Genomic DNA, 23888 nt, shown 5'->3' with positions numbered 1-23888 from the left:
AAACGACAGTTAATCGAAACGACAGTTTATCGAACGACAATTAATCGAACGACAGTTAATCGAAACGACTGTTTATCGAAACGACTGTTCACCCAACGACAATTTATCGAACGACAGTTAATCGAAAACCTAACCCTAACCTAAAACCTAAGCCTAGCATTAACCATAACCTTAGCCCCTAACTTCTAACCCCGAACCCTAACTCCTAACCCCTAAATCCTAGCCCCTAACCCTAGCCCCTAACCCCTGAGTATTCCATTGCATATGTGCTTCGTCGTTCGATAAACTGTCGTTTCGGTAAAAAGTCGGTTCGATGAACTGTCGTTTCGATGAATTGTCGTTAGATAAATTGTCTTTCGATAAACTGTTGTTCGATAAATTGTCTTTCGATGAATTGTCGCGTCACGATTCTAATCTATGTCTCCCAAAAACGTGTTCACATTTTTAGACTTCAAGTTTGCTAAGTTGGTCAAGTCACAAAGACAAGTTAGCATCTCTCTACAACCAACGGGTAACAGTGGACTCTACGATACAAAACTGGAATCCGCTCTGATGTTGCATAGAACTGAATTTAACGTGAGCTGGTAGCGCAAGAAAAAAATAGTTCAAGTATCAGATTCTATATCAAAATGTATTTTGGACTGGAAATTGACACTTGACGCCATTTTATGAAACTACAATAAAGAAACGAAACTATCATCCACACTCTTGGCTCAGTGCCAATCTGTGTACGCCGCTCATTCAAATTGAAATAAAATAAATAACCGCTTCTGAATCGGTAGACATGTGTTCGATATCGGTCATACCAAAGACATTTTAAAAGTGGTACTGAGTCTTATTCCTACTTGGCACGTAGCAATGGAATAGATTCGGGGAATAATGTAGGTGCTCAGTTGCGCCTTTACACTGCTACACACTTGCGCCTGTCACCTTCAAAATTATTGACCGCAACAATCGGATTGCAGTTGGAGCTAAAACCAGGAAAGAAACTTTTGATAAAAGTTAAAGCTGTTCAGAAATCATAAGATTGTCTAATGTCTAGTAACCAACGCATTGAGACAGTGTACTTTCTTTTAATACGCGACGACGTTAATGCAATGTAAACATGGCAAGCCTTCTTAGTTTGGTAGAGTATGTACTGTGGTCAATGAAAGATATTCGCACTTCTTTTTTCCTGAAGGATCGATGTGCAACATAACCCAGGCAAAACGTAGGTTTTCGTTTGAAATGTTATATCGTGGAATCATCGACGATACCACAGTTTAGGCGGTGATTCCCAACCGCAGCTCTTAGAGCCGCATGCGGCTCCAAGCTAGCCTTCTTGCGGCTATAAAACTTGCTAAGCAAAAGCCTTCTTGCGAAAACCAATGCCCAGAAAAACGCCTCTATATTTGGATCAACTTACGTATTTGAAGCACTTTTTAGCAAAATGATTAGAATCAAAAATAAATGTCTCAATCGGTTGACCGATGACCACCCCAAGCAGCTACTGCACACTGCATCCTCTGCAATTGCGCCTCGCTTTGACAAACTTGTTAAAGCTCAAAGCCAATGCCAAATTGGACATTAAATTGATTTGTGTTATTTTTCTTGTTAGTGTTGCTATTGGTTGGTACATGCTTTCATGTTTTAAAATTTTCGTTATAATTACATGAGTGTTTTCATGCGGCTCCATACGTACTCTGAAGTTTGAAATTCGGCCCCGACACTAAACAGGTTGGGAACCACTGGTTTAGAGACAGACTGCCATAATGTCGAAATGCGCATCCTGTTGGATCATTGGTGGATTCAAAGGGAAATGTTGAAAAGTTAAGCGACGAAGCTTTATTTTGGTATCCGCTGTTCTTGCTTCTGTGATCGATTCAGTGATTGAGTTGATCGAAAAACCCAGATGAAATAAAACAGTTCAGTCAAACTGACAATTTTTCTTAAACGTGTAAGTCAATTTTGCTGAGTTTTAGGTCAATGAACACCAGCAAGTGTGTGTCACAATACAGAAGACAAACCCATGTGTCGTAACAAAGGTGTTAATTAGTTACCAGCGGTTCTCACAAAAGCCAAAATTAGAAGTGTTTGATAAGCAGCGATGGCCGCTTCAAATGACAAAAGAGTAGAAAACGAGCTAAGCAACAGTAAAATGACATTTTTGCACTAATTTGTTTTCTGTATAATGCAAACAATTCCAGCATGGAACATTGTTACGTTTAGTATTTTTTTACTCCTTATTTTTTTTATCTGTTGTGTTAACAATTAGTCTAGCTCCACAGTAACAAATCCGAAGCAATTCATTTGCATTTGACCAGCATGGACGTAGCAGATAAAAAATAACCTCGACCTTGAAAATGTTGCAAACCTCGATGCACATTTCAAGACTTTGCAATCTCGCACCAGATCTGTCCTTCTATATTAATGGATTTGTGCAAAGAGACGTAGAAAATATGGTACCCTTCCCAAATAAGGCCCGTGTCTTAATTTACCACCCAGTGGCTTAATTTGGGCCTGATTCCGATGAGATCCCCAAAATTAAGAACTTATAAAAAAATATCGTGTATCCAGGGACTATATATATATATATATATAAAAACAATGAAAACTATCAATACTACAAAAAAGTGCTCAATGCTAAGCAAAAAAGCAAAGCAGAGCAAATTAAATCAAATATAGTTATTACTATCTGAAGCCTTTACAAATTGTTTCACCTAACGGATCATCAGAAGGTCTTATTCAAATAGAATCTAATTGATAGAAATATATTTATATATAATAATATATAATATATAATAGATAATATATATAATAGAAATAGATTCTATTTGAATAAGACCTTCTGATGATCCGTTAGGTGAAACAATTTGTAAAGGCTTCAGATAGTAATAACTATATTTGATTTTATATATATATATATATATTTTTTTTTTAATTTCCAGGCCGCTTAGAAAGGTTACCGGCCCCTAAAATCATTCCGAGCCTCCTGGATCTTCTCTCAATGCTACTGTTTGTGCCTACCACATTACCACAACCTACTATGAACATAGCTTGCGCGCTCAATTGCACTAACGAAAACAGTATAGATGCCTTCTTTGGATTTGTTATCACTTTGGTTTGTAGAGCAACGAAAATAATTCGTTTCGAAGCAAAATTTCTTGCTTTGATTTCGTTTTGAAACTCAACTAATCGTTTGGCGTTGCATGGTAATTATTCATTTGTTCCGTTTCGATAATTAATAGGAATGAAACTATTGAATATCGTCTCAACTGATAGCTATATAGTTATATAACACAATTAGAGGATGGTGAATACAATATAGAGTATAACAACTTTGAACAATAAATGCTATTAATTCTACAAAAAGTATTCAATGCAAAGCGAAAAGTCAAGCAGAGCAAACTATATCAAATTCAGTTACTATTTTCTAAAAACTTCTACAGCCTGTTAAAAACTTCCAAAGTCTGTTAAAAAAACCTACAGACTTTCAAATAAAATTTCTACTTGAACAAGGACCTTCTAATGCTCCTGTCACAATCAATGTGCAAAGCCTCGCTAAGGGCTGCTTTGTATCTTGACCGAACGTCCTGTTTTGATTGTGGAACTCTTGAGCGATGTGTTATTATCTGTTACTGTCTTGTAGTAACCTCTGATTGTAAAATTTTTATTATGTAACCTATTTCTAGTGCGTTTTGTAAACATGCAAACCTGGAATATTCTTTTGTTTTTCACAATTGCCAAATGTCGTTTATCATGACGTCATAAGGATGTTTACAAGTTGATCTTTGATTGCCATATCTTTATTACGTGACGTATTTCTAGAACATTCCACCCTACGTGAAAATCTGGCAGCTTTTTTTGCTTGCTTCTCATGTTTTGCCAGGTGCAGGGTTTATGACGTCACAAAGATGTTTACGTGAAATGCAACTTGACAGAACAAAGCCAGGAATTAGCAACAAGAAAACATAGACTTAGCTTTATTTCCGAAAAATTCCGATGAAAATATGATCTTATACTTTTGCTATGCCACCGGACAGCACCATCTTACAGGAATATTCATACCCACATTTTTGTTGAACATGTTCTCAGAATGCACCAAATTCAAAGTAATTTTTCAAAATTTCCCGGGGGAGGCCCCCCAGACCCCCCGCCGATGGGTCATCAACCCCCCTTCTTTCAAATTTCCTAGTTACGCTATTGCCATTGTTGGTCTCAACACTAATCTGATATATTGCAATATTTGTGGATACCGGTATTTAAGAGGTTAAAATGCCAAAGTCATTTAAATTTTTTCGGCCCCCCCCCTAACAAAAAGTTGCCCCCCCTGGCTCTGCGGTCTGGCTACGGCCCTGAGTACGTCTTTGAATAGAATTATTGCGAATCATGTGGCCAAAATATTTCAATTTTCTTGATTTAATTGTTTGTAGAATTTCCATGTTGGTTTGTATTCTGGATAGCACATCTTTGTATGTGATTTTATCCTTCCATGAAATTTTAAGCATTCTTCTATAAATCCACATTTCAAATGCCTCTAGTCGTTTTACCATTTGTGATGACAGTGTCCATGTTTCTGCATTGTAAAGTAACGTAGTCCAGATATAACATTTCATAATTCGTTTTCGAGTGTTGATGTTAATTTTGCGTGCTGTTAATGTCTTTTTCTTTTTGAATAAATAATAAAACTGAGTAAAAAATCAATGTAAAAATGACAGATTTTTCTATCTGGGTTATTATCTCAAATAAGCAGCATATAGTTAAAAGAGTAGAAGGAATCGGCCTACTTTTTTTAAATTGCTATTTTCTCTAAGTTTTCGTTTATTATAACCATCTATGATTATGCAACATAATTATTGCATTTTTGAAAAAAATCTGTCATTAAACGTATGGAAAAAGCATTTGCTCGTTAATTCATCGATTACTCTATGCCACCACACAACAGTATTTTTATACAGCCAAGCTCATGCTTTTGTACTTCCTGCAGGACAGCAGTTTATGGTAAAAAAAAAAGGATTTCGATGTTGTTCCACAATGGTCAGACCTGGAATCACGGCAGCAGACTTCGGGAGTTTCATGATTTCTTTGTTCAAAAGATACGATTGGAATACTTCGGCCATAGTTTTCACTTAGTAAGGTCTCATCGTTTTCAGGCTAAGGCTAAAATTGAAAGTTCAAGTTTAAAAACTATGCCTCCATTACTTCGCGTTGATTTAAAAATTTTGCAGTTTAATGATGAAATCATCTTCCTATGTAGCCTAAAATTATAATGTGTAAAGTAAACGAATCAATTTGGTCACACCAAGCCAAACTGTACAGCATCGTTTGATATTTGCTGGTTTTAGGTTTTTTAAGTTTCAACCTCCATCTTTTACGTGGATCCGTTTTGAGGTTGAAGTTGTTTTTTTACTGAAATCTTTAATTAGTTCATAGCTAATTTCTTACACAATGAATCGTCATCGAAGTTTACTGCGAGTGATCGGCAGTGAAGTATCACTAGTTTTGAGAGCGTTGTACACAGTGCAGACTGCAGATACTTCAGTATAGTCTACCCTCAGCTTTGTGGTGCTAAAATAGCCACTTCAGCCACTAAACAGTAAAATAAGAATTTAGTCTAGTCTAGTTCCTAACCACGAATATTTCCCTAATCCCGAATAATATTAACCCGAAACACGAATTTCAAAATATACAAGCTAATGTTTGTTTAAACTCAAAAACTGAAATTGCACAGGTAAGACTAAAAATTAGACCAAAACCGCTTTTCAGATTGCAGCAATCATTAAATGTTTGAGTTAGGCCCAACCTTTCCTAAATCAATTTGAAAACTTTCTGACTATCTGCACGAACTTTGCTGTAAATTGTCTTCTGGTAAGCCTAGAATGACTAGTGAAACACCAATCGAATCGGGAAGTAATAATCTAGCGCCATGTGACAAATAAAAGTTCAAAAAACAATCGCTATAAATAGAGATAGCAAGTTTCAAGGTTCGAGAAATTTTAAGATTGCGCAAGATCTGTTAAACCAGGTGCGTCGAACCCGTGGCCCGCGGGCCACATGTGGCCGCGAGAAGGTTCTGAGTGGCCCGCGTGATATTTTTCGAAATGACATATACAGTATAATCATTCAATCGCCTACGTAATTTATGGCGAACTTACATTCCGATAAATTGGCATTTATTGTTTGCTTTCTTTTTCTATTACTCTATAATCCCTAGTGCATGGGGTGAGCAACTGTTCAAGTTAATTTTATTGCATCACGATGCACATTGTTACGCATCACATTTTCCACATTGTTTCGTCCACCCTTTTCCACACAATAGTAGCCTACTGGTGCTTCAAGAGTCAGTCAATCAGCAATATTTCTTGCTTTTAGCGTGAGAAGTTTAAAACTTTCTATTGTTAGAATTTTACAAAAAAAATTGTTTCTTAAGAAAAAGATCAGAGGATTCATAGATTGGCAGTTTTCGTGACATCATTATTCGGCAGCACTTACTTGTGCGAGCAAGTTTTTCGTGGATGAACCTAGGGACAGCCGGACAATAGGCTATATTACGGGACGCGCAACTCCGCGCTGTTCCGGCAACATCAGAAGGGTCAATTTGACATTTTTTACGCTTTGCTGCTGGCTTGCTTTCAACTAAAAACCTTAAACCTCTTTAAAATTAACTTCACTCTTCTCATATAAGTAACCCATAAAATGTACAAACACATTTCTAAGATTAGAATTTGGTGTGAGGGTTTTAATTAGAATTTATCAGACAGTCATTTTTAAGATCACAAATTAGCAGTAAATACTCAAGTGGCCCGCGCAACCATTCGTAAACTACATGTGGCCCTTTGTCCAAAAAGGTTGGGCACCCCTGTGTTAAACAAACATGCTTTTGACATATCGGGTTTGATCTATTCCTATTAATTTTCTACTTTGAACGGCATGTGTCATCACTATTTTAAGAGCAACCTTTATATTCATAACATTGTCGATAAAAGGGGCCCGAAAATAAATTGGTACCGGGCACGAGAAATCCTGTCAACGGCCCTGCCCCTAATTGATGCTACAATGACTCGCGACCACCATTAGTGTTTTGAAATTGTTTTGTATTTGTCATGAAATAAATACAGGTTAATTTGTGGCTAAATAAACCACTCAACGCTACGTTAATTGATGATTTGCTTTTAGATAAATTGCGAAACTTTGTAAACAATAAATAAGTTACTATGAATACAACAAAAAATTTGCTCGCACAAGTAAGTGCTGCCGAATAATGATGTCACGAAAACTGCCAATCTATGAATCCTCTGATCTTTTTCTTAAGAAACAATTTTTTTTGTAAAATTCTAACAATAGAAAGTTTTAAACTTCTCACGCTAAAAGCAAGAAATATTTCTGATTGACTGACTCTTGAAGCACCAGTAGGCTACTATTGTGTGGAAAAGGGTGGACGAAACAATGTGGAAAATGTGATGCGTAACAATGTGCATCGTGATGCAATAAAATTAACTTGAACAGTTGCTCACCCCATGCACTAGGGATTATAGAGTAATAGAAAAAGAAAGCAAACAATAAATGCCAATTTATCGGAATGTAAGTTCGCCATAAATTACGTAGGCGATTGAATGATTATACTGTATATGTCATTTCGAAAAATATCACGCGGGCCACTCAGAACCTTCTCGCGGCCACATGTGGCCCGCGGGCCACGGGTTCGACGCACCTGGTTTAACAGATCTTGCGCAATCTTAAAATTTCTCGAACCTTGAAACTTGCTATCTCTATTTATAGCGATTGTTTTTTGAACTTTTATTTGTCACATGGCGCTAGATTATTACTTCCCGATTCGATTGGTGTTTCACTAGTCATTCTAGGCTTACCAGAAGACAATTTACAGCAAAGTTAGTGCAGATAGTCAGAAAGTTTTCAAATTGATTTAGGAAAGGTTGGGCCTAACTCAAACATTTAATGATTGCTGCAATCTGAAAAGCGGTTTTGGTCTAATTTTTAGTCTTACCTGTGCAATTTCAGTTTTTGAGTTTAAACAAACATTAGCTTGTATATTTTGAAATTCGTGTTTCGGGTTAATATTATTCGGGATTAGGGAAATATTCGTGGTTAGGAACTAGACTAGACTAAATTCTTATTTTACTGTTTAGTGGCTGTAGTGGCTATTTTAGCACCACAAAGCTGAGGGTAGACTATACTGAAGTATCTGCAGTCTGCACTGTGTACAACGCTCTCAAAACTAGTGATACTTCACTGCCGATCACTCGCAGTAAACTTCGATGACGATTCATTGTGTAAGAAATTAGCTATGAACTAATTAAAGATTTCAGTAAAAAAACAACTTCAACCTCAAAACGGATCCACGTAAAAGATGGAGGTTGAAACTTAAAAAACCTAAAACCAGCAAATATCAAACGATGCTGTACAGTTTGGCTTGGTGTGACCAAATTGATTCGTTTACTTTACACATTTCGTATTTCATTTCGTACCCAGTATCTAGCGTTACATGTTGTTTATATTTATGTTAGAATACCGCAGCAACAAAATTAATCGAACAACGCTACTGCCAGGCCAAGCTCCTTTAACAACACTTTTGACTTTTTTAACAATGCCTAATAAACGAGGCCATTTGTTTTGCGCACTTATAGCGAGGCGAGCGGTTTCATCAGAATATTCATCGCCAAGCAAGAGTGGTGTTGTCACTTCGCTTCACAAAAGATATCTTGCAATTAACAATTTCAGTAAACAAGGAAATGTTTGACATATCGCAATACAGGCAACAATAGTGACCTGCAAACACATCAGCGAAAAATAGGCTCCAATAACAGGGAAAAAGAAACCAGGCACCATAAAACAAGTAGTAGTAGTAGGCATCCTTCCATCTTTTCAGATGATGGTAGCACTCTGGGTACGGCAGCTTCTCATATGGCTCAGGCACCATAAAACAAACGCTTGTGGAAATCACCGAAAATTGTAATTCTATCGTAATTCATAAACAGTCTTCCCTCTAAAAAAGCAATGAGTTGGTTTTTCATCCTTTTTGTGAGAGTCTATAAAACCGTCTTTCTTTGATTAATAATTATTAGACAACTGTCACTTGCGGTTCTTATCAGCGTGGCAAGAATTTGTTGATTAACAACATTTTGCAGTACTTGCTTCGGCAGTACATATTCTAAAATTGGAACGATACAGAGAAGATTAGCATGGCCTCTGCGCAAGGATGACACGCAAAATCGTAAAGCGTTCCATATTTAAAAAAAAAGAATTTGCAGTAGGCCTAGCCTACTAAGCTAAATATTTTCATAATACAATCAGAAAAAGTCTTTAAATTTATATATAATGTTTTGCAAATTTATTATAAATTGGGTTGGCACACCGACCCATTTTGCCAACAAAAACTTGCATAAAGAGAACACTGCTCGTGAAACACAATAACGGTGAAACTCACACTAGTGTTTACATGACATTTGCAAAGTTAAAATAAGCAACCCTATGCTCACAGACAATTTAGAAATTCGAAAACAGACGTTTTAATCAACCACTGGGACAGTGTGGCTGGACATCGCATTGGAATAACTTTAAGCAACCCCCACCTATAGAACTATAATCTGATTGGTCGGTCGGTGGAATCGTATGCAAAGCGAAAATATGCTTCTCGGAAAGTATTTTTGCCTTCGTGCTCTTTAACTCCTCAAGAAAAGTATTTTTGGTTATACTTGTATGCTGATGCCTTTCGCGGGCCGCAGCGATACAGCGTGGCGGGCCGCCATTTGGTGACCCCTGGGCTAGAGCATTGTTATGGGGGGGTCTGGGGGCGAATGCCCCCAGAAGTTTGATTAACTTTGATTGCTACACTTTTGGGCCCACCTACTTTTGAAATGATTCCTCCATCCCTGGTCAGAACTAATATACAACAAAATTGGTTTTCTGGGTCTTTGGTTCGGAAAAACATCATGATGATGTATTGTGACGTGGGTCTATCAGCCAACAGCCCCATAAACATTGGCTCGTGTAAAACACGTGAAATTCTGAGGGAATTCGTGTAATACTGGGGTACGTTCCTTTTACACCACTATAACACGTGATTAACACGGATTTTTTACACGTGTGACATCAATTGCTATAATGCTTTATATCATATTTGAAGCAAGTTTTTCAACTCTAGAATATCAATTGATACGTTTTATGTTAATATCTTTAAAAAATATTTGCAGTTACATATTCACTTTTTTCTGTCTACTCACGTGTTTTTAACGTGTTATACACGTGTTTTTTTTATACGCCAGTAGCTAAAAATAAAACTTTTGTTTGATATTGTTTTTTCTCGTAATAATCGATAATGTTTGGGCTGGTCCCAAGATTAACAATCTTTGGGCTGATAATCCCTGGCCCCACAACTTAAATTCTGTGCTGGGGAAGCACATGTACGATAACAGGTTTATATTTTATTCAATACTCCCTATTCTCCGTCAGTTGTTACGTTGAGAATTGGCATTAAATAATCGTTTTCGTTTGATTATTGGCTACAGTAGGAATTGTGAAAGTTAGGAATACTATATCTAATTTTCATTGTTACGACCGAATTTCCCCCCTTTCTTTTTCGTAAATATAGTATCGCGGTTACCAGCGGTGACCTGATTTAAATCTGCGTGAAAGCGCAGGATGCAGGAAGATGAAAGTTCTTTCTTTTTACCAAAAGATTGTGCACATTTTGCACGAATCACTGGGATCATACGTAAAGTGCAGTGCCGTTCAAATCAAAAAGGTAGCGAAAAGCTGTGCCTGTTTTTGGTCTTAAAGGGATGCAACCTAGTTCGTACCCTGAACAGTTCGGACCCTCAGTTCGTACCCTGAAAAGATCGAGATAAAAAATAAAAAAAGCGGAAGTCGCTGATCGCAGTTTCGGCAAACATTTTAAAATTTTTCCCCTGAAAAGATCGAGAGAAATATAGCACAATGCCGAAGTCGCTGATCGCAGTTTCCGCTAACCCTAACCCTCGCTCATCGCATTTTCCGCAAACGTTTTCCGCAGTTTCCGCTAACACTAACCATAGACTAATCTATGCCCTAACCCTCGCTGATCGCAGTTTCCGCAAACATTTTTCCGTAGTTTCTGCTAACTCTTACCATAGAGTAATCTATGCTCTAACCCTGACCCTTGCTGATCGCAGTTTTCGAAAACATTTTTGCGCAGTTTCCGCTAACCGCAGTTTCCGCTTGCCCTAACTCTAACCATCGAGTAATCTATGCTCTCTAACCCTGACTCTCGCTGATCGCAGTTGCCGAAAACATTTTTCCGCAGTTTCCGTTAACCGCAGTTTCCGCTTGCCCTAACTTTAACCATCGAGATCGAGTAATCTATGCTTTCTAACCCTAACCCTCGCTGATCGCAGTTTCCGCAAATATTTTTCCGCAGTTTCCGCTAGCCCTAACCCTCGAGTTTGTTTGGTAGCCACTTTAACAAGTCGAAATTCTGCCACTGAAATTGACTAGAATGAAACCGCCAACCAATCATAAGCTACGGTTTAAGTGAAGTAAAAAATGGCGAAAAGAAGATAATAGAAAGCAAATTAGGCAGTGGCGGCTCGTCCATAGAAACTGCAAAACTGCAGCACCCCTGCACATTTCAGTATTTTTTTTTTAATAATTTCACGTTTTTTCTCATGTTTTCTATAAATCCTACCGACTGGAAGTTTCATAATTTCTGGATTTTAAAAAGTATTATGATTTTTTAAGTTCTGTATTTGGCAGCTCTGAACTGCAAGCAATGCAGTTGCGATCTTATAAAAGAAGAACAAAGAGAAATTATGACGTCATATTTTGGCTCAGGTTGCTTTAAATCCTACAATTTCGAACTGCAAATTTTGCAGTTGCTGGTCACGTGGTCAAGCTAGCTACTCTTGCAAATACTTTATTGTTTTCAAGCACGATATTAGGTGGCTGCGACTGATGTTGTTACATGGTTAGACTAATGTGCTTTGCTTTCTGCACAAAAAGATAAAGCTTAGAGACTAGGTTATCATTATTGTTGTTAAATGAAATTTTGTTAAGGTTCATTGTTAACTTACGATAATAAGTTAAGGTCAAAGGCAGTGACGATCGGTGAGGGAAAGCAAGGAAAGCAGTGCTTACCTGAGCGAAAACTATGCAAAGTATAATGACTGAATTCTAGGTTTAACTTCTTATTATTTTTATCATGTCTATTTTAACTTGAAAATTACTGTATTCGTGACTAGAATTACTCGTAACGCTAGTGAGTAGTCTAAATCCTCACCAAACCGCATGTCTTGCCTATAAATGCCAATTAACGCAAACGCTTCTGTCAGAAACAATCACTGAGGCTCCAAGGTAAGCAACTATCAAAGTTGCTTACCCAAATTCAAAAATGTCCAAAAACGCCTTCGTTTTATCCAATCATCACTCGTTTTGCAAAACGTCACCAGCTGCTTAGCCAATCAGATGTGTTATGGTGAGACCAGGTGAGTCTTGCTTTCCCAGTGACGTCAATGCATACATTCGCTAGAGCGGGTAGACTAACTCGTCAGAATGGTGCTCGTCACGGTACACCGCACAAGCATCATAATGCCGAAATAATTGTTGCTGTTTTTTGATGTCTCCTCGCCATGTACTGTACTTTAGCCTACTAGCTTTCATAGTCATGCCTTTGCCCTTTTTACAGCGTTGATATAACGTTACTTCGCCAATGAACGTTCAGGTGCGGGTGCAATATTTAGTTTGTTAAGCTTCTATACGCAGGAGGCAAACTTATCCAGCTTTTTGTACAAATTGCTTGCGGTTGTAATGTTTAGACCTAAGTGTTAGTTTTTGTAGTGTAGGCCTAACTGAATATCTCAGAATGAATATTCATGACGAATTAAATATTTAGACAACTATTATTCCATGTCTAACACTGGATTTTGGTCCTGCAACGTTAAAATTAAGATTGTTCATGACTTCTAAACATTAAATGGATGTATGATCACGACAAAGGCGAAGCACAATTTGACAGATTTTTATTTTTGATTTGTTTTGAAAATGCTCTCAGAGCGCACCAAATTGGAAGTGTTTTTCAAAAATTTCTGGGGGAAGCCCCCCAGACCCCCCGCTGGAGGTGTTGCCTTCGGCAACACGCCTTCGGGCTTCGCCCGACGGTTACGCCCTTCGTGCCTAGGCCTACTACCTTGCTGCAGCATATTTCCAAGTTGCTTTCCCAACGGTTTAAGCCACCGAACGTCACTGGTCAAAGGTCACATGCTAAAACAACCTATTTAAACTTGTTGAACATCAGGAAATTAAGTGCTCAAATAGCCTCAGAATTCATGAAATACCACTAAAATAAGGTAAAATTTTATGGGGGTCATGCCCCCAGACACCCCTTGCTTGGCATCGCGCCTTTGGCGCTCACTCTTTCACGTATACCTCCGGTTGCAGCACCCCCTGCTATAAATACCACGAGCCGCCACTGAAATTAGGTGATGGATTTTTTGTCAGCTGGTTGGCTTAGGGCTAGAAATAGTCATTTCATTGACGCGGGTTCGATTCTCACCACTGCTATTGCTCTTTTTCTTCTGTAATTACCAAATAAAGTTCAAAACAAGCATTAACTCTCTGGATGAGTGCTAGAAGGGTCACAATTGGACGGTAGCCTCTTATAACACGTTCTGATTGGTTGGCGGTTGCATTGTAGTCAATTTCAGTGGCAGAATTTCGACTTGTTAAAGTGGTTACCAGTTTGTTTGCAGAAACTCCGATCAGCGACTTCGGCTTTTTTTCATTTTTTCTCTCGATCATTTCAGGGTACGAAGTGTTTAGGGTACGAACTAGGTTGCACCCGTCTTAAAGTTAAGCGACTGTGACGCCATTTTTCGAAGTACCTATCTGCAGGCTACAGGGCTTGGTGTAGCCTACTGTGCTGAACCAGGAACATAATTTATGCCTTTCCTGTTTTTATTTATTGTAGCTTAGTCTTGGTGAACTACAGTGGTGCAGCCAATAATTATAGAGTTTTAGCCTAACCAATTAATGTATATTTATCATTAAATAAGAATTATTCTCTGAATTCAGTGCCGGTCTTAGGGTATTTCGGGCCCTGTGCGGAATATGCTTTGCGGGCCCCAATGACAATGATCTAATTCAGTAGCGTAGCTAGGTATTTTGAAAGGGGGGTAGTTTGACGGTCGGCAGGAAAAGCCTGGCGGTGTGTTCGCCGAAGGCGAAACTTAGCGGCGGAGGGCCTCCCCCAGAAAATTTTGAAAAATTACTTTAAATTTGGGGCATTCTGAGAGCATGTTCAACAAAAATTTGGGTATGAATATTACCGTACTGTTAAGTGGTGCTGTCCGATGGCATAGCAAAAGGATAAGATCATGTTTTCTTTGGCATTTTTTAGAAACAAAGCTATGTCTCTCTTTTGAGTCTGTATGCAACCTATTTTGTCCCTTGAACAATTCACACCCCGATTTCGTTCCCTAACCCTGGTACGAAATAGGTTGAATCCTTAAACATTTATTGCAACTTTGCATTATATACTTCTTTTTGTCCTGGTACTTTTTGTAATTAAAAAAAACAAAATTAATGTATTAATTAAGGGAAGGTATCTTACAAAATTTGTAAGACATTTATGGTACTTTTATGCTTGCTGTAGACATTGCATTTATTTAGCCTATATGAATATATTGTATATTGTACGAATAGTTTTACTCGATTAGCCTATCATTTAATGTGCCCCGTGCAGTCTTGAGTAATAACACTGATTGAAAATACTTTAGGTGTCTATGTTGAGTAATAAGTAAGTCTATTTTGTGCTACTGTATATTAAAAATATGAAGACTATGAGAGCATTTGCAGTCGTTGACTTTATATCAAGAGGTGAAGTTGATCTTGTCCTAGAGAAATGGATATTTCATGAGAATGATGTTTTGAAATGTTATTGGCCTGAGCTTCCTGGCTACAAGGTTCGCCAGTTATGTCTTCAAAATTCAGATGTTAATCCAAATTGGAAAAAATATCTTATATATATAATACGAATTAAATCAAATGTAGTTATTACTATCTGAAGCCTTTACAAATTGTTTCACCTAACGGATCATCAGAAGGTCTTATTCAAATAGAATCTATTTGAATAAGCTATGAGGATATGAGGACAGCACAACGACCTTCCGACGTCTACAAACTGCACTGGTAGAGAGCTGGCTAGCCGTTTTCGCTAGAGCGAATAGCTATCGCTGAACCGAATGTAATTGATTGGCGAAAAATCGATAAAAAATGTTGGTAGTTTGAAAAGCAGATATTTTCATTTCGGTTTGCAAAATTCGATTCGAAATGTCATTTCAATTCGAATAATTAGATATTCGGATTGCAACTATTCGAAATTCTATATTGCCCATCCCTACCTATAGGCTACTTGGAATATCACTGTTGTATGAAAAACAGAAAAGTTTGAAGTGCACGAATTGCGCGATTAAAATGACCAGGACCTCCTACCGCATGATACTTTGATAGTTCAGGAAATTCTCAAACCAACCTAGTAAAAACATCCTTTAAATAATAATAAAACATTTACTGCAACTTCAAAAGGACTGGGGGGCGGGGCGCATATATTATATCCCCACCCTGTCCCATTGACGCTATGATACTGGCTCCAACTGTAATCGAATTTCTGCGGTCAATAATTTTATTCAGGAGACAGAGAAGTGACTTAACATTGTACAACATTGGATCAACATCAATATCAAACACTATGCAAACAAATTTTTGCCATAGGAGGAGTCTCATAATCGAAATTGAAAATAACTGAATGTTTACGATGTGTTTATGAGATAAATAAAGCAGCAGATCCTACAAGATCAGGCTTATTCTCAACTGATATTGAGCTATTTCTTTTTGCGGTACCAGCTCACGATAAATTTCGTTCTATGCAACATTAAAGCGGTTTCCAATTTTGTATCGTAGAGACCACTGTTATCCGCTGGTTGTAGAGAGATGCTAACTTGTCTTTGTGACTTGACCAACTTAACAAACTTGAAGTCTAAAAGTGTGAACACGTTTTTAGGAGACATAGATTAGAGCAGCCTTCTGTACAACTTAATAATTGTTGCAGGAAACATGGAATTCATAAATCTAAGTAGTAAACTTCAATCAAACTTCACATAATTAATTTTCACAACCTAATTCTGTACTAAAGCTACATTATAGGCTAAGTTGTTGTGGGTATTCCGAAAAATGCAGAGGATTTCCTGGATTGACAGAAAAACCAACCAAACTGTTTTAAATCAAGTCAAACAAACAAAGAATCTAATAAAACATATAAAAAAAAATCAACATCAATTTTTAGGACACGTGCTGCGAAAAGGAAAGTTAGAACATCTCTGTCACAGGCAAAATTGAAGGGAAGAGTGCACAAAGCAGACAAACGTTAACCTACTTAAACCAATAAACCGACACAACTAACACCAACATACAACTAATACACAAAGCAAACAACAGAGAATCTTGGAAACGTTTCATGCAAGAGGCAGTCAATGCTTAGAATCAAGTGCGACAATAAAAGAAGAAGCGAGCAGCGGAAGCGCTGCTCTTCTGGCATATTATAGCGATAACGCGCTGCTTTAAAGTATCGTATGCCCACCTCTGAGAATACTATTGAGGCCTTGCCATAAAATTGATGTAGCAGTAAGTTTAAGGATGTTTACACCAACGAAAAAGTTAGTTTAGAACACCGATTCCAAACCGATAATAGTTTAAACCATTGTGGTCCAACTGCAGGCCCGCGGGCCAAACTTGGGCAAACTTGGCCCGCAGTAATTGACAAAAAAAATTGTGAACGATCCTTTGTGATGCAAAGCAATACCACTTTGTTCAAAAAAATTCCCTATGGGAATGAGAGTTAGTACACAGCCCCCAGAGTTTTAACTCCAATAATGTGAACTTCAGAACCATCCGTTTTTGCTGTAAAAAAAATAAAAAACTTTTACAAGCTTTTACTGCTATTTTGCATTCATCAAATGCTGGCATTTGCACAACAATCTAACCTCTTAGTGTAATTTATTAAGTTAAGAATCGATTTCGCTATAGTAATAGCATCTTCAGCTAGCACATGTAAAAAAAAGAAGAAAATTTGAAAAATACGTAAAACGAACAAATAAAGCAAACTCCGATGTCATCAACACGCATAAAAATTATATTTTAAATAGATGGTTACATAATATTAAAATCAAAACCTGCAAGCCTAAATCTTAACTGGTGTTCTCCCACGATTTCCAACAATATACTGGTACAAAATTTAAGAAATACATTAACCTGATCATCCGTCTAGTAAATTACAACTGTTTAAGAAGGCGAATACAAAGAAAAACGCAATTTAGTTTCAGTCCATTGCCGTAAGTTTATATTGATAAAGCGTCAATAAAGAATAAGTGTAAATGGGCGAAGTTAGTGTCAAAGGAGAAGTTTCCCCTTTTAAAAGATGCTGTTCTAAACCTGTAGGCCACTCGATGTTTGGAAGTACATAGGCCTCGTACATTTGCGAATGTACGTTTTCGGCAATATTTTATTTTTGAATCTTTATCCTCGGACTGGCAAAGCCATTACATTCCTGATAGTTTCGCATACCTGCAGAGGCTCTTGACGCAGGGTCGGTTACCGAGATTGGCTGAGTGAAGTTTTCCGATTGTTGAAGTGTTGTTGCCAGGGAATTATTCCATTCACTAGGTGCTGCTGAATGGAGAGCAGTCCTGAAATGCGTTGCTCAAGCGCACACCTCGAGAATCGAACCAGTGCCGCATGATCTTGAGCCAGGCGCGTAACCACGATATTGTTAAAGGGGACGTACGAATGAAACAATGAACAATGTTAAAACCAAAAATTGAAATCAACTTGGAAACGAGGCTCTTTGCGCTTGCGTTCGCATGGCCACAACTACGATTCTCGTGGATACCAACGCTATTGTATAAAATTAAAACCTAAAGTTGATAAAGTTAAAGAAGATCCCCGTTTAGGGTGAAACAAGCTGTAGAGGTTTTAGAGAGCAGTAACTATATGCCATAGGATATGCATAATTTGCCAGCAATAAGCATATGAATCGCTATTTAAAAACATTGGCGCGTAAGATAGAAAAAAAAATTTGGCCCGCGATGAATTGGACCACGCTGGTTTAAACCATGATTTTTATAATGCTGGTTAGTGCGACATATCCAACGTAGCCTTATAAGAATGTGTAGCTTCGACTGGCTTCAAAAAGAACGTACTTGTACATGATGAAGATAGCGGCACAGCCTGCAAGAAGAAGCCCTGCACACCCTCCAAGAACATAGTAAACAGCTGTAAATACATTCAAGTGTGAGTGCTCATTCATTGTCTACAGCTCATCCAGCTTATTTCAATAAAATGTTGTTTTACTTAAGACAAAGTGTGAGTGCTCATTCATTGTCTACAGCTCATCCAGCTTATTTCAATAAAATGTTGTTTTACTTAAGACAAAGTGTGAGTGCTCATTCATTGTCTACAGCTCATCCAGCTTATTTCAATAAAATGTTGTTTTACTTAAGACAAAGTGTGAGTGCTCATTCATTGTCTACAGCTCATTTCAATAAAACGTTGTTTTACTTAAGACATAAAAAATTACCGGTTGCTTAAATTAACACTTTATTACTTCTAACTATATCATATTAAATCAAATTAAAATAAAAGTAGGTCAACTTAGAATTAAGTACCAAATTATACCAAAAAACGTTTTTGCTGGTTCATTTCCTGAATAATTGCTGTTATATATCGTTTGTTTCTTTCATATATTTCGAACAATGAAAAATAAATTGAATTGAATCAAGATTACATCGCTTACTTCTATCAGGCTCAATGGCCACCTGGCAATGTTCGTTTTCATATCCACACAATGGCACATTCAAAGGTACCACACTTCCAGGCCAGTCGATGCTCCCAAGCTCATCAAACGTCCCAGTGCTGCTATGATATGTCAACACAACCTGTAACAGGCGTGTGCCATGAAGTCACAAGGATTCGTCTGAATCGTAGAATGCATCACTCGGCACCATTGAAAAAGTTGTTGAATCAAGCCCAACATACTTCATGCCAGTGATTGGAATGTCCTTCTTAGTCGGTAGACATGAGTTCTAAAACAGGTCGAGTCATACCAACGGCTTTTTGAAATTGGTACTTAATCAATCTTTCTTGGGATGGCTCATCAAAGTAATGAGTTTATGGCACAGCCATGTCAGTTATACCAAAAAGGTCCTGGTTTATGGTAATAATGTAATTGGTCTCGCCTTTTTGCGGGCGCACTGACGCTGCTTTTCTCCGAAAGCGACACATAACCCACCCATGATTTATACAGCACTATACAACAATTCGCGTTATTATTAACAGCATCTGCACGTAGCATATACTGTAAATACACATTATATAACATTATTATGAAGAAAGCAAAAAGCCAAGGTCGAAGAGGTAAAGTTACAATTAGAAGTAGCGGCACCTAATGGATGGAATAATTCTCCGGCAACAACACTCCAACAATCGGAAAACTTCACTCTGTCAATCTCGGTAAGCGGCCTTGCGTCAAGAGCCTCTACAACAGGGGTTCTTAAACTGTTTTGATCACGGACCCCTTAAAAAAAACTTTTGGTTTGCGTGGACCCCCTTTGTGGCCTAGTCCGAGAAACTTTTCTGATCAGCATGAATTGGACATAACGCAATAAAATTAAAATGAGTTGGTAACAAAATTTATGTTTTATTAAATTTAAGAAATAGCGAATGCAGATTGTTTTTCAATATCTTCGATTTGATTTCATTTATGTGAAGGATGCTGCTGTTTGTCTTTAACAAGAACATGAAATTGTGGGTTCGTCTTTGATAGGGCAACAAGCATGTCATCCTTTGCATCCAACCGGTTTCGGCTCTTTGTTTTGATAGTTACCAAGGATGAAAATCCTGACTAACATAAATAACTTGTCCTGAAAAGCTTCAAGTTTTTCAGAAGCGTCCATAGTTGTAACGGCAGGGCCTTGAACAGAACGATTTATCTCATTCATATGAGTAAAAGCATCCGCCAAGTAAGCTAATCCTTGAATAAACTCTGCACTGTTAAATTGCTTTGAGAGTTCAATATTTTTGTCTCTTGGAAAAAACGAAACTTCGATTCGAAGTTTAAATAAGCGATTCAAAACTGTCCACTTGACAGCCTGCGAACTTCTGTATGATAGAGAAGAACTTCCTGTTCCGCTCCAATTTCTTGATAAAACCTCTTGAATATTCGATGGTTCAAAGCACAAGCTCTGATAAAATTAACGATTTTCACACTACCAGACAAAATTTCTTTCAAATTTGTTGGGAGAGTTTTAGATGCTCATGCATGGCGATGTAAAAAGCAATGAGTAACGATGACCTGAGGAAAATCATCAGTGTTGTTTAAACGTAATCTTCTTTCTTTTGAAAAAATTATTCCATTTTTGAAATTATGCACGAAGATTTCCATTGGGCCTTCATGGACCCCCTAAAACTAGTCCGCGGACCCAATGGGGGTCCATGGACCCCAGTTTAAGAACCCCTGCTCTACAAGAATGCAAAATTACCAGGAATAACCTATCAAGGTTTTGACAGTCCGACGATAAAGATTCAAAACCAACCAACCAAGTCTGAAGGCAGTGCTTCCAGTAGATTTTATTGAAACTTTTGCTTTTTTATTGCAAAACAATAAACTTTACCAAACAGATGTGGCATGGAACCGACGAAGTGTCGCCACTTGTCCATCTTGAGATTCTCGGAACAAGTAATTGTTCTGCGAAATGCTATGAGCAATCCAAAACAATATAAGCCGACCTCTAAGAGATACAGCAGTAGCCTATATGCAAAATGGAATCTCTTTTACATTGAATTTTGTTGTTTGGTGATGCACTGGAGGCAACATTTTGGCCGGAGCTTCCGGTTTTAGGTAAGACCTACTTCATGTATGAAACCAGGCTGAAAACTAGGCTAATCCCTAGCAACTCCTGGGGCTAATAGACACACGTAAAAGTCCCCAACGGCAATCTCTTTATGGCGGAAGAGGGCAGTGTCTGACGGGCAGGCATCCTGTAAGGCGGGCCTCAATGAACAGAGCACCCGGCAGCCCGTTGCAACCGGTTCCCTTGAATCTGCACGTTCCGATCTTATTGGACCGCAGTGGACATGGAGCTGGCCAAGAGTGTGTGCGTAGCCCTCGCGTAGTCACGACCACCTTAAACAACCACACAAGCGAATGGCCTTTGTCTCAATTTGGACCAGGACCAAAACAAAAAAAGCCGACGACTTCATATATACTGTAGGCCTTATCAATTGAATGAATATCAGTTGAATGATCCATTAGTAGTAAAATTTTGGGTAAATTTCAAATTTGATATAATGTTTTCCATCCACCCGATATATGTCTTTAAGATATTGAAGATTTCGAATTGACTTCCTTGAACCTATTTTCAATCTTACATTCCCTGTAGCGCCCTATGTTGCACATATGCAACAGACATTTTTAGAAAGTGAAGCAAAAAAATAAATTCATTTGATCCTTTATAGCTCAATGTTGCAAATTTGCGTTTTGTTGTACTATTAAATCAAGTACAACCAACGTTGTTGGTTGTACTTGATTTAATATTTGAAATCATTTTTTTTTATTTTGCAATGCTGCAGTAACTTACTACAATGATAAGAAAATGTTAGATATCTCCATGGTCACCTGGAGATGCGACCTGATTTGTCACATTTTGCAGATTTTGATTACAGCTACTGCTAGTGCTTGACTGACATTTTTTGAGATGTTGTTACTTTTTGCGGTTTCCTAATGACAAAAAACTTTTTTGTTGCCTTGGGGAAGCAGTAGCAAATGAGAAAAAGTAAGTTAAAAAGCGCAAAATCAGACTGTTATTCAAAATTAACAGTCTGACTAAAATCTTCGAAATCAAATTTTCTTTGTTTTTCAGCATGTGAGGATGTTAAAACCTATTGTGTCATCTGGGAAAAAGAATAAAGAAAGTGTAAAAATCAAATTTTTAGAAAAATTTATTTAAACGTTTGCACAAATTTAGAAAAACTTGGAAATTTCTGAAAAATGTGACAAATCAGGCCGTATCTTTAGGTGGCCATGATATATCCAAGATCATGAACCTGGCCACAGTCACGTACAATGCTTACGTATGCACCTCCGGTCAGAAGTTAAAAAAATTGACTGGAGTTTGGAATTCTTGTGCGGTGTGTTATTATCGGTTATGACCTGTAGTAACCTTTGATTGCGAATTTTTGTTATGTAACTTATTTCCAGAATCTTCTGTAACCTCAAATCTGGAACATTATGTTGTTTTTCACAATTGCCGAGTGTCGTTTGTCATGATGTCATAAGGATGTTTACCAGTGGATCTGTGATTGCGAAATCTTTATTACGTGACGTGTTCTAAAACCTACTACCCTACGTGACAATCTGGAAGCTTCTGCTTATTTACGTTTAATGCAACTTTACAGAACAATGAGTCCTTATGATGTAACATTACGTAACCTTCTCGAAGTTACTAGACCGAACAACCTTCTATAAATAGTGGTGTAATTTGCGTAATCATTATTATTATGATGAAAAATTTATGAGAGATCATTGTTGTAGTGGTGACAGTTGGTAATAGACGCAAAGATTATTGTTGATCGAGAGTTGGAATATAGAATACGAGTAAAGCAAAGTTGATGCTAATATAATTTCTGATTGAAATTAGAATCGTTTGAGAAGCTGTGAGTGGATTACGTTAAACTCGATCAATAGTCCTAAGCGTTGGAATCTATTGCTGTTTACTGTTACTGTTACTTTGATTAATTGCTGGAAGTGGTAAACCATTCGTTGGAGTCCTTTAAGCGTTTTCATATAGCATTTCACTAGTAGAACTATTCGACATTTAATTGACTGCTTTTCGGTTATAACCCATTAAACTACGTCATTGAACTTTTCCAAGTCTTTTTCCTGGTAAGAGATAGAAAGAAATCGTGACATTCTGGCGGCTCGTCCGGGATATATATAACCGAAAGAATTAAATCTACAACAAGCTGTCAAAATGGCGGATACAGTCAAAAATGAGATGATCGAAGACTTACGGAGCATGGCTGAACGAATGGGGCTGAGTGACAATGAGAAGTCTCAGTTTGTGATGGAAGAGTATCACAAGATAATGGCGCAAAAAGCCCAGCGAGAAGCTGACGAAAGAGAAGATAGAAGAGCTGCTCGTGAAATAAAGAAAGTAGAACTTGAAGCTGAAGAAAAACGAGCACAACTTGAAGCCGAAGAGAAACGGGCACAACGCGAAGCAGGAGAGAAACGGGCACAACTTGAAGAGAAGAGAGCAGAACGTGAAGCCGAAGAGAAACGAGCAGAACGTGAAGCTGAAGAGAAACGGGCGCAACGCGAAGCAGAAAAAAGAAGAGCACAATATGAATTGGATAAGTTGAAACTTGATTTAGAAAGACAAAAACTGGTTATTGGTGAGCGATCTAATTCTACTAATGATAATATTCGAGATGTTATTGTGGCGCAAGTTAGACGTCCAGATTTGCCATCATTTGTTGAAGAAAAAGATGATTTGGATAGTTATTTGTTAAGATTTGAAAGATATATATGCTGCAATAGCCAAATTGGAGAAGTCGACGTGGGCTACCCAGCTAAGCATGTTGTTATCGGGACAAGCTCTTGATGTATATTCAAGACTTTCCCAAGAAGAAGCCATGAACCACGACAGATTGAAGTTAGCTCTGTGAAAGCGATACAATTTTACCGAGCATGGATACCGTCAAAGATTCCGTGAGGCAAACCCTGAGCTACACGAAAGCCCAGGTCAATTTATTGAACGTTTAAGAAACTTTTTGTTAAAATGGTTTGAACTTTCGGGGGCCGAACAATC

The 23888-nt window shown here is 37.8% G+C and overlaps 2 protein-coding genes and 1 non-coding gene across 5 annotated transcripts in view; 2 read left to right on the top strand and 1 right to left on the bottom strand.

Moving 5' to 3' along the window:
* Nucleotides 1-23888, top strand: part of LOC145775960 (atrial natriuretic peptide receptor 3-like) — a 176913-nt gene that overhangs the window by 99662 nt on the left and 53363 nt on the right. The window contains exon 10 of one of the 2 annotated variants that reach the window (XR_014290188.1): nt 449-576. Coding sequence is in view for 1 of the 2 variants with exons in the window: in XM_082587369.1 (XP_082443495.1) it covers nt 449-464 (16 nt within the window). In the remaining variant the exon portion in view is untranslated. Of the gene's footprint in view, nt 1-448; nt 1489-23888 lie in introns of those variants that run through there. The other variant, XM_082587369.1, reaches the window with a different exon arrangement.
* On the top strand, nt 9125-9231 carry LOC145776464 (U6 spliceosomal RNA). Its single transcript, XR_014290253.1, has one exon. It is a non-coding gene; the product is annotated as a U6 spliceosomal RNA (small nuclear RNA).
* The window catches only part of LOC145775999 (atrial natriuretic peptide receptor 3-like), a 60128-nt gene continuing 51882 nt past the window's right edge, over nt 15643-23888 (bottom strand). The window contains exons 8-10 of one of the 2 annotated variants that reach the window (XM_082587410.1): nt 18815-18956; nt 18222-18294; nt 15643-16003 (exon numbers count right to left, since the gene is read on the bottom strand). In XM_082587410.1, coding sequence (XP_082443536.1) covers nt 15988-16003; nt 18222-18294; nt 18815-18956 — 231 coding nt within the window. In that variant the 3' untranslated portion in view covers nt 15643-15987. Of the gene's footprint in view, nt 16004-16873; nt 16924-18221; nt 18295-18814; nt 18957-23888 lie in introns of those variants that run through there. The other variant, XM_082587409.1, reaches the window with a different exon arrangement.

This window comes from Aplidium turbinatum, chromosome 8 (assembly GCF_918807975.1).
Source record: "Aplidium turbinatum chromosome 8, kaAplTurb1.1, whole genome shotgun sequence".
NCBI lineage: Eukaryota > Metazoa > Chordata > Ascidiacea > Aplousobranchia > Polyclinidae > Aplidium > Aplidium turbinatum.
The sequence above is the reverse complement of the archived record's forward strand: the minus strand, read 5'-3'. Positions and strand labels throughout refer to the sequence as shown.